Source organism: Accipiter gentilis, chromosome 29, assembly GCF_929443795.1.
Source record: "Accipiter gentilis chromosome 29, bAccGen1.1, whole genome shotgun sequence".
NCBI classification, from domain to species: Eukaryota; Metazoa; Chordata; class Aves; order Accipitriformes; family Accipitridae; genus Astur; species Astur gentilis.
In genome coordinates, this window is record NC_064908.1 from 5833253 (window position 1) to 5844122 (window position 10870).

Consider the following 10870-nt stretch of genomic DNA (forward strand, 5'->3'; position numbering starts at 1 on the left):
GTTTGCCCTTTCCTGGGATGAGCTGAGCTGGGTAGATTGAGGAAGGAGGACGATGCTCACAGCTTTTTCCTGGCTCCCCAAAGTCCCCCAGAGTAGTGATGGCTGTGGTTCATCTTTGCTCCCCATCCTTTCCCCGAGCATTGTCCCCATTTGCATTATCTGGCTCCAACTCGCTTCCCTTTCCGCTCTCCATGGATCTGTTTAGCCTGTGATGCCCTTGGGTTCTGCCCAAGGCTGCTGTGCTTTTGGCTGGTGGGCTGGAGGTCCTGCCTGATCCAGGTGCAGGCAGCAATCTCTGCCTGTTAGGGACAGCCTTCCCTGCCTGCTAGGGATAGTGGGCTCCCCCAGCTCCCACGTCCCATTTCAGCCCCTTGCAGGCTCAGAAGTGGCAATTCCTGCCTGGGCAACATTTCTGGGGAGGTAAATAGGGTGGGGAGAGAAAAACGTGGGGCTGCAGCCTACAGCGCTGTGTGAAACAACCAGGGGTGCTCGTTATGCTGATGATGGAGAGGGGAATTCCCCCGCATCTCCCCAGCATCACTGCCCTCCACCAGCGTGGCAGCACCACCTGTGTGGACCCAGCCTTGTCCCAGGGTCTTTACACACCAGGAAACGAATGACTGAGAGAGGTACAAAGGTGGAAGGTGCTTGTGGGCAGAATGGGGTGCAGGGAAAATCTGGCATGGGCAGGAGTGCAGGCTGGCATGGGGACACAGGCTGGGGGTGTCTGTGGTTAAGGGGTTCCCCCACACCATGGGATTGCAGCAGTGTGAGGCCAGGCGTGGTGACAAGGTGGAAGAGGGACACCCTAAATCCAGCACTAGGGTCCCTGAGCCGGGTGAGGGTGAGCTACAAAGCTGCGTCTCTGCAGGGTGTCAGATCCAGGCCCATTACAGATAAGGTGATGTGGGGCCCCGGCGACAATTCCACAGGGCGCTCTCGAAAATACACCGGGCAAAAAAGCCCCTTGGACTGCACACGGAGGGTTGCAGGTAGGATTTATAACAGCAGTACCAATTCCACAGATGCTTTCACAAAACTGGGCATCCCCCCTGCACCATCCACTGCCGGGGCCAGGCTCGGAGGAAGGCTGAGGCATTGCTGCCCTCGGGCGGCAACCGGCGGGACGACACAGCGGGCCGGAGCCAGGCTGGCTGCAGGGGCGCAGGCTCCCCAAAACCTTCTGGCTCTCCCTCCACCTCACGGCTCAGGTACTCCCATCATCTCTGTCCAGTGCAGAGAGCAAGGAGGGAGGGGAAGGGGGATCCGGCTTGTCCGTATGATGGCAAACGTGCCCCCGCCTTGCCCTTTTCGTGACAAAAAAACCAAAACGCAGAGAGGTCAGGGTTCTGCCTGAAGCCAGCCACAAGCAGGATGGGCAGGGGGAGGTTTGACCCGCCAGGCAGCGCAGGAGGTGGGGATGGCCTCATTCTGCTTCATCGCAGGAGTCCATATCCTCGCCCTCCTCTGGGTGTGTGATCCCTGCAGCGGAGCGTGCCATGGTCCTCATCCAGCGCTGCTTCAGCTCCTCGGTGTCAGCCACAAAGGTGTAGACCTGCCGGGACTGCACCAGCTGGAAGAGGTGGCGGGAGTCGCCCTGCGGCAGGTCCCTCACCTGGTAGCCCAGCAGTGGGATGGAGGTGTGGGCTCGGACATCCTGCCAAGAGTGGAGAGAGCGGTGGGAGGCAGGGGATGGGTGCACTGGGATGTCCCTTGCAGATGGAGCCGAGCCCGGCCTTACCTGGGGGGCCGCGTAGATGTACAGCACAAGGGGATCATCCTGCGGGATCACAAACCAGCCCCGTGTGCCCCCCTTGCCGTTCTTGTCCAGCAGCTGCAGGGAACTGCACAGCAAACTCTTGCCTGATACCTCTGCAGCTCCTTTCTGCCAAAAAAGACCCCGAGCAAATCCCTAAACGCTCAAGGTGGGAGGCAGAAAGGGCACTGAGCGAAGGTCATTTTCTGTGGAATTCCCTGCCTGCTCCACAAACCCCCCCAAATCAGGGCAGGCAAGGGGCAGTCCTGGATGTGAGGGTCCTGCTGAGATCCCACGGTGGAAAGAAACCCGGATGCCTGGTCCCAAGGCTCAGAGCACGAGGGAGCGACCTTAGCACATCCACCAGCCTCGCAATTAGCAGGGACCCTCTGACTGCTGCAGGTGCAACTCCCATCCCTTCTGCTGCAGGCACATGGCTGGGCTGTGACAGTCAGTCTGGGGACCAGGGTGACTGGCAGAGCTCAGAGGAAGAGGGACAGAGGAGAAAGGCACAGGGAGGACGGACAGAGAGGGGCAGAGCTCACCTCCAGGATGCCTTTGTGCTTCCCCTCCCGCTCCTCAAGCACCAAGTGGCCTGTCAGGAAGACGTAACATTCCTGGCACACGCGGTTCAGGCGGTTCCCGTCATACTGTAGCTCAGCCTTGTAGTCAGAGCAGCGAGCACACACCACCTACAACCACCAGACAGGGACACTGGTGAGACTGGAGCAGGGCTGGGGGATCCCAGTGGCAACTGCAAGAGGAGCTGAGGGGCAGGAGCAGCCCTGACCCCAGGGAAAGGGGTAGAAGGTGTAGGAGAGGTGCGCTCCTGCCCCAGCGGCCACCTGAGCAGGCCAGGAGGGAGGGAAGAGAGGGGGGACAGGGCAACTCACGTATCCACAAGCTCGACAATGGTGTCTCCGGCGCATGATAGCGTTGAAGGGCTCCTTGCAGCGCATGCACATGGTCACCAGGTTGTCCCGTACCCACTGTGGAGCTCGGCGGCCCAGCTCCTCTGTCTGGGGGTGTGAGACTGCATTGCTGGGGCTGGCTGGCCATGGTCAGGGTGGTCTCAGCCCCTCTGCTCTCACACCTTCCCCTCCTCAGCCCTTCTGCCCATCCACAGCCTCCTCCCAGCTCCCTAGCTCTGTTTAGCTAGGGAAACTGAAGCACAGCAAGGTGGGCTCTCCTGAGCTGCTGCACAGGGGGGTGCTGAAGGCAGGCAAGGCATGGAGAGGGCAGGAGGGTTACCTTCAATGCAGGGGTGCCTGTCTCCAGCCCATGTACTGCTGTCTTGAAGGTCTCACTCCTCTTCTCCTTCCTGTCAATGGCATCTTGGAAGGCCTAGAGGGGAAGGCAGGGCTGGAGGGGCAGTCGGGGGGGGGGCTGCCCCTGACACAGGGCATCCAGCTGGGGGGGAGTGAGATGTGCCACCTCTCCCAGCACTGTGGTACCTTGATCCAGGCATTCATTTCCTCCCCAGACCTGGGTACAAAAAGGGAGATGGATAAGCCACTGTTCCTCCTCCCCGAGGGTCTGCAGGACTGTCACCCTTCCCCTTACCTGGCTTGCAGTTCCAGCGTCCGCTGCTTTCCCGAGACCAGGAAGGTGTGAGGGAACTGCGCGTCGTTCAGCTCCCGCACCTGAGAGAGACCGAAGAAAGGATGTGGAGCAGCTGAACCCACCTGCAGCACACAGGGACCTTCCTCCATGATGTGGGGGACAGGGACTTCCCTCAGGCACAAGCCCTTCAGCCCCTCAAATCCTATGTGCACAATATGACACTGCTATTTCACAGGATCAGAGCATATCAACCAGTCCTCCCCACCCCTGGCTCCAGCTCTCCCTCCTTTCTGAGGAAGAAGCAGCCATACTACACCCCAAAGCAGGGTGCACTTTGGAGGAACCAGGGTCTGGGAGAAGCACAAAGACAAGGTGCCTGTCTGACCTTCATGCTGTCCACGTTGATGCGGAGGTGGACCTGGAACTCAGCACCCACCTGGATGACCTTGGGCACGCAGTACAGCAGCATGTTGTTGAACTGTGCAGGGGGGGAAGATGGCTGGTTGGTGCCCAGCACCTGCGTGCTCAGAGCTGGGGGCTTCCCTGGGATCAAGGGTCCTTCACCCCCCTGGGGCCGAGCTGGTCCTTGGGAAGAATCCAGCCTAAAAAGTGACTGCTTCTGCCCCAGCCCTCTCCCACCCTACAAAAGGCAAAGTGCTCTAGGAACACGGTATTTCCCAAGGGATTCCGTGCCCAGGGGATCAGCAGGTTCCCAACCACATCCTATACAGGGTGCCCTACACCGGGCAGGTCAAACCCCCCAGCTCTGAATTCATCACCTCTGTGTAGAGATGAACCATTAACACCCCAGCCAGGCTGTACTGCCCCTCTCCCCATTCCCATCTTATCTGCTCCCTGGCCCTTCCCCTAGGTATCCCAGCTCCCACCAGGAACAGGTACTTCTCCGATGTGCTGTTGTTGCGGGTGGAGATTTTTTGGATCGGCCCCTCCTTGATCAGCTCATTGGAGGGGTCCACAATGTCATCCTCAAGGCCCAGCCGCTGATAGACCACCCAGAGGTTCTGCAGCCGTTCCTAGAGGAGGCAGAGGGACCTGTTTCTGTGGGGAGCTGAGCAGCCACAACCTTGTCACCCCTGGGTCCCCTTCTTCCCCAGCTCCCAGACCAGCTGCTGAGTACTGGTGAGGTGGCACAGTTCTCTCACCCCAGACTGATCTCCGAGAGCAGCTCGCAGCCTTGAACAGCCGGTCACATCACAGCTGTTTTAGACATGACTTCCCCAGACTCAGGGTGACAGGGTTAGGCATCAACAGCAGGGTCTAACCTCCTCTACTGAACCCGCAGCACTCCTGTCCCGTTCAGGGCAGGGTTGTGCTCCACTGAGTTGCACAGCAATAAGGCCATGAGGAAATATGGCAAATCACGGTGCTGTGAGCCGCAAAGCACTGCCAGCTGGGACAGGCACTCACCATCTCGGCAATAGCTGCGTTTGAGTGCTTAGCCACCATAAAAATCATCTCCAGGGCCTCTGCAACGAGAAGAGAAAGGGAGGAGGATAAACACTTGCTAGGGAGCTGTGAGAGAAAACTCCTGGGTCTCTCCCTCACGGGCGGGAGACACGCGTGTGGCAGCTGCTGCCCTCCCCTGGACACAACCTGAATGGCCCTGAAACGCTGCACCAGTGTCTGGGTCCGGCCAGACTGTGCGGGGTAGCATGCTCAGGTCCTGGGGGGACAGATAGCTGCCTCGTTTATCACTCCATCCCAGCAGGACTGGGAACTGCTGTCATCCGTAGGGGTCTGATAGCTCCCCCAACCACTGCAGGTCTCCCTGGGGGATGCTCGGGAGGGATCATCTTTATCCTGAAACACCACCCACCTTCCCTGCTGACCTCCATAGACCCTAAAGGGCAGATTAATCCCTCTCCCTGCTAGAAAAGGGTTAGACTGAGAAGTTTATCTAAGGGCATAGGGCATCTGGTGAGAGAATCTGGGTATGGTGATACCCGTGTACAACATTGGGGGTTGTTATTTCCCCTACAAACCCACCCTGTCACTCCCCACAGCGGGGAAAGCCAGATGGAAGCCCTTACTCTCTGCATCATCCCGGTCTGGGGACTCAGGCGGTAGTTTTCGGACATAATCTTTCAGGAGGAGTTCGTAGCGCGGGATCCTCTGCACAGGTTCCAGCATGTGGTGCTGCAGCGTTAGATTAGCACAGGCTTTCCTCTTCTGGGGAGAGACATCACACATGGAGAGAGAAACAGTGACCAAGGCAGCTCCTGCCCTCTGCTGCTTCCCCCTTGCAGAGAGACTTTGGGGAGCACTGCTGTGGTCCTCCACTGTGCCATGGCCCATTACTTGGATGTCAGCAATGAGATCCTGGAAGGGTGGTGATTTCTCCGACCAGACAGTGATAAGCTCCACAGCCTTGTCGAAGTTCTTCACGTATTCACCATACATCTTGAGGAATGGTGCAAGCTTCTGGATCACATCCCCGATCCGCGGGTTGCAGCTCCTGCAGGAAGGAACCACAGACCAGCAGCTTCCTCAGTCCAGCGGGGCAGGCAGCGAGTGAGGGATGAAGCGAAGGGGCGGCTTGTGCATGGTGGAGGATAGAGGTTTTTACTCCTGCGACCTGCTATGTCCCCATACAACTTCTTGCTCTCCAGAATGGGAATGTCCCCAGCCTGCAGCCATCCTGGGCTATTCATGCCTGGGCACACCCCTAAACGACCTGAGATGTAACCCCCCTTTTCCAAAGTACCCTGGTCTGGGTTGGAGTGTTTTAAGGAAGTGCTTTCCAGCACAAAGACATTTGAAGCAAAATAGGCTGAGCTCTGGTGCTGGTGGAAGACCAAATTCATCACTGCTCCCCCATTGTGGCAAAGCAACCCAGGTGTCTAGCCCACCCTTCTGGCAGCTCACCAATCCTCCATGCGCTTCTGCAGCTCTGGCAGGAAGAACTTGGCGTGGAACTGGTAGATGGAGGAGATGTTGGAGAAGATCATTTTCACCACCTCCTCTGGGACTGTCTTCCCATTTTTGGCTTCCTTCATCAGCTCTGTATAGAATACCTGGAAGAAAGAAGGGGTGAATAAAAAGGGTCAGGAAGAGGCTTGAGGATCCCACTCCTTCTCTAAGACTGGCACATTGTGCAGTGAAAATGCCTGACTCTGTGGAGAAGGGAAATCCCAGGCCCCAAGAGAGAAGCAGGGGAGATGGTAGGCTTTGATGGGATAAAGGTGCTCCCTGGAGGTGTGGGGTGTAGGAAAGGCAAAGGCCAGACCCACTCCCTGGCCATTAAGACCAGCAACCTGGTGTGGCTTTCATCTATACAGCTTCATTCTCTCCAAAATCTCCAGTAAACAGTCCCTGGCCTGTGCATACCCTGAACTGAGCCTGGGCACTGCTATAGGGTCCAAGCCCTGCCGAGGAGCACATGAAAATTGGTGAGTGTGGGGCTGCACCAAGGTCCTGCCTGCTTTGTCAGCGTGAAGTGGCCAAGCTATGCTGGTGGGGGCAGATGGCAGCAGGGCTATTGCTTCCCAGAGTTGTGTGGGCCTCTCTGCTCTCCAGCTCACCTGGTCAAGAAGGTGGAGGCGGTTGACATAAGCCTGCTCTGTCTCCAGCAGCTCCAGAGCGATTTTCTTCTCCTCTGGTTCCTGCACAGGGAGAAGGGCTCAATCTCATGGGCAGAGATGCGACCCCCACTGGCCTGAGGGGATTCAGCTCTATTCCCCAGTGTTCACAGACCACAGCCCAGCATCAAATTGGACCTCAGTCATCTGAGGGCAAGGGAAGGACCTCTACAAAGCATGCGGTGAAAACAAGGGTGAAAACAAAGCTGTCGGGAAGCCTGGCTCATGTCTTCCTGGGTCACACCTTTCTATGTGCCTCCTGGAGCAATACAGGGCTAGTGATGCCGAGGAGTGGCACAGGGTGGGGTGGGTTAACCCCATGGTCTACAGTTGCATCTAGGAATTGAATGCAGTCCTGCAGAAATGTGCCTGCAGTCAGCAAAGGGCAGCACAGCCCTGGGGATGCCCTGGGATGGACATGGCTGGGCCCACCTGTGCATCTGACGCCCACGGCATAGTTATATCAGAGTTGGAACAGACAAACTCTGCTTGGATCTACCTGATTATGGGGAATTTGTGCCCAAAGCACCAGGGAAGGGGCCACTTTGCTGTCAACCTATGCACCAGCCCTTGCATGGCAGTGACTTGCTCAGGGCCAGCAGAGACCTCAGCTCTGGTCCAGCCCACGCGACTACCTGCCTGAGCATGGGCACATGCCGGCCTCGCCTGAGCCACCTCCAGAGCTTACCTTGCTGCCAAGCTCGAGGCCTGGGTCCTGCTGCCTCCTCCAGTTGTCCTCCCTGATCTTGTGTCGGAAAGAACGGAGGCATTTGAAGCTCAGCCCCTGCCGACCCTGCTGCTCCTCCTTCTCCTCGTCCTCTTCCTCTGCTTGGTGCCTGGCAGCCATCTGGGAGAGGCTCTGGCCCTGGCTGGTGGGGGACACTGGAAGCTGTTGGGGCTGGCTGGCTGCAGGAGTAGTCTGGCCGTATGGAGGCTGCTTGTCCCTCCATTGAAATTTGCTGGCCCTGCCATGGAGGAGTCAGAGTGATCAGCTCACTCATTCCCACAGCACAGCACAGGTTAAAGCCACCATCCTCGAGTGAAGGCGATAAGACAGAGCAGCACCCCAGCGCTGATGCTGCTTTGCTCCGCTACAACTCTGCTGGTACAAACCAGGGTCTGAAAGCCCATACATCCTCCAAGGGGGCCAGGATCCAGCCCTTCTTCTCTCAGTGCATCTTGCCGATGTGGTCAGTCTCTGTCCTGCTCTAGAAAAGCAGGACTGCTGTTTATCCCACCCACAGCCATTTATTTCCCGAAGTATAGCTCTGCTCTTTGTGGTGCTGGCACAGCTCTGGCTTTCTGCCTGTGGCCACCAGGGAGCCAAAGCGGGAAGTCAGCAGCCTTGGGCACAAGGCTTTAAAAGCCAAATAGTCAAGAGGTGTCAGCCAAGAGGAGAGCTTGTGTAGGTGGTTTTGCAGAGGGTTAGTTTTCTGGTGGTTTTCTCTCTTCCCTTTTCTGGCAGAGACAAGGAAAACAGGTCCAGAGCCGCCACGGGGGAGAAACCTCACAGAGCACAGGCCTTTAAGATGACAACAGTGAGTTGTCTGTCATACAACAGCTGGTTTGTGTAGTAAATTGCTCAGGGCAGAAACTGGAAAGACATCCACTGGTGGCCTGGAGACAGGAGTGGGATGAGGAGGAGGGGAAAACCAGGATGAAACTCAACATAAAACTGCACAGTTAAGGATAGAAGATGACTTGAGGGGCAGACACTCATCTGAAGAGGATGATGGGTCCATCCCCATGCTGATGAGCATGTGCCTGTGAGCTTGGGAGTGCATTTGCAGCCATGCATGCATCTGCCTGATCCATGGGGGCTGGCATAACCCTTCATGTGACAGAGAGGCTTTATCTGTCCCTTCTGGTGCCTCCCAGACCTGTGCCAGCCTAAACCCACTGCCGAGATCCAACAGGGAACTTCTCTCTTTCTATTTGCACTGACTTGGGCTAAACTGTTTTCTGTTCCAGAAAACTCATGTCCAGGTTCCCCAGCTTCCTCCAAAAGTCATAAGTTACTTTTATTTCCTCTAAATCAAACTCACGCTTCACAATAAATGACAAACACACTGCAACAGCGAAATGGAGGCAGATCAAATGCTGCAAATGGTTCCAATGCAACAACATCACAGGCCAAATTTTGACTGTGGCACCATGGGGACAACCACACTGCTCTGGAGCCATCCAGAGCACAAAGCCCAGAGCAAAGCACGCAGTGGAGATGCAGGCGAAGTTCCCAGAGCAGAAGGAAATCTTGTGCCTGACCATCTTTAAGAAGTGCTGCAAAACTCATCTGCCCAATCACCCAGCCTCATTAAGGCTCACTGAGAGTACCCCAGTGATACAAGGGATGGCAAGATTCAGTATCCCGATTCAACAGATGGGGAAACTGAGGCACGGACATAACGATGACTCACCCCAAACCTCAGAATTACTTCTACAGAGGGGACAAGGCAGATCCCCTTGCTCTGACCCTGGCACATGCTGTCTGAGGGCGCCAGCTCACACTCCAAGTGAAGGTACTGGTTTATGGGGCTGCTATGCAGCCCAGAAAGAACTTGCTCTCTCCCTTAACATGATGCTTTCTCTTCTCTTTCCTAGGAGCCACATCACTGCAAATAACTGGATAGTCTGAGGCTGGTGTCTGAGGCTCAGATCCTTCCAGAAGCTCAAGCAGTTAATTCCCAGCAAAGACCACTGCCTACATAATTGCAAACCAAAATCCTTTTTCCCCAGCAGCAGGGGAAAAAACATTCATCAGCCAGGCTGACTGCAAAGGTGCTGAGTGCGGAGGGAACAAGCATGCCACAACCTAACCCTGGGCCAGGGACAGAAACCTCCAGCAAAGTCAGTCACATCCCACTGAGGTTTTCAGACTTTTGTCCATGACTCGCAGCAGGAGGAAGACACTGGGGCAGATCCGAGTGCTAAAGAATAGCAGATGACCTAATCAGCTTCTCCACAGCCTCCAAACCACCTCCACGGTGGGTTTCCTCCCTTCAAAACCCACACCACGTGGAGCCCCAACGCACCCGCAGTGCCCAGGAGCCTCCCTCCTTACCATTGCTCTTCGAACACAGCCACCAGGTTCAACACACTCCGTTGATTATCAGCCTCTCCCTCCATGGCACTGGCTGCGCCAGCTGGGAGCAGGTCCAGGGGGTAAAGGAGCTGCGGGGGCAGCTGCTGATGGCTGCGGCTCCCTTCTTCTCTCCCCCTCTCTGCTTTGAAGTGTTTCTGGGACCCAGGATGTTGTTTGGGGATGAGGATTTGCACAGTGCAAAGACCATCTGCTGTCCTTTCTGTGGTAGCAGAGCTTGTCTCTGGGTTGGCCTCAAAAGGAAAAGGAAAGAGGAAGCGAGTCTGGTTGCAAGTAGGAGAAACACTGAGAAAACACTGGGAATTTGTTCAGTTTGGGGGGGACCTTGCCCTGTGCTCCAAACTAGCGGCATAACCAAGCCCAGAGCAGCTGCAGGGCCAGTGCAAGGGTACAAGCTGGGCAGGAGGCCTGACCTGCTCAATGGGGTGTGCTGTGTCCCACCACGCGTTGGAGCCCGGGGTGCCCCTCACGGGCTGTGTGTGAGCCTGAACAATCCTGCTGCTACTCGGGTCCATGAATAGGCAGGAGGGGACCTGCTGTGAGGGATGGGAACGGGTGAGAGGCTTGCTAGCACTGCACGCCCCCCTCGTGCATGTCCAACTGGAGCCAACCCTCTGAGGAGAGCCCAGGGGAAAAACAAACCGCAAGGCACAACCCCACCACGCCACATCTCCCCCTGTGCCCCACGGCCTCGCTGACTCCCCCCCTTCCCTTTCACGGCCCTCGGCGGCTGCCCTGTCATGGCCGCCCCGTCCCCTCCCTCACACCGTGGCTCTATCCCCCCTCCCGCCCTTCACTCAATGGTTCCACCCCCCCCCCCCAGTCCTTCACACAATGGTTCCGCTCACCCCG

General features: G+C 56.8%; 1 protein-coding gene across 4 annotated transcripts; it reads right to left on the reverse strand.

Moving 5' to 3' along the window:
* Positions 1 to 981: 981 nt before the first annotated feature.
* Positions 982 to 10698, reverse strand: FGD2 (FYVE, RhoGEF and PH domain containing 2). 4 transcript variants are annotated; one of them, XM_049832611.1, is made up of 17 exons: positions 10432 to 10697; positions 9980 to 10251; positions 7607 to 7883; positions 6862 to 6942; positions 6206 to 6354; positions 5639 to 5795; positions 5371 to 5509; positions 4748 to 4806; positions 4207 to 4353; positions 3756 to 3797; positions 3320 to 3399; positions 3211 to 3241; positions 3008 to 3100; positions 2650 to 2775; positions 2302 to 2448; positions 1742 to 1885; positions 982 to 1657 (listed from the first exon to the last, which is right to left on the reverse strand). In XM_049832611.1, exons 1-17 carry the CDS (start codon positions 10531 to 10533, stop codon positions 1427 to 1429), a joined length of 2277 nt encoding a protein of 758 aa, XP_049688568.1. In that variant the 5' UTR covers positions 10534 to 10697; the 3' UTR covers positions 982 to 1426. The 4 variants fall into 4 exon arrangements, with proteins under 4 accessions (XP_049688568.1, XP_049688567.1, XP_049688569.1 ...); XM_049832610.1 differs by having other exon boundaries at positions 3705 to 3797; positions 10432 to 10696; XM_049832612.1 differs by lacking the exon at positions 1742 to 1885 and having other exon boundaries at positions 3705 to 3797; positions 10432 to 10698.
* Between the last annotated feature and the right edge of the window lie 172 nt (positions 10699 to 10870).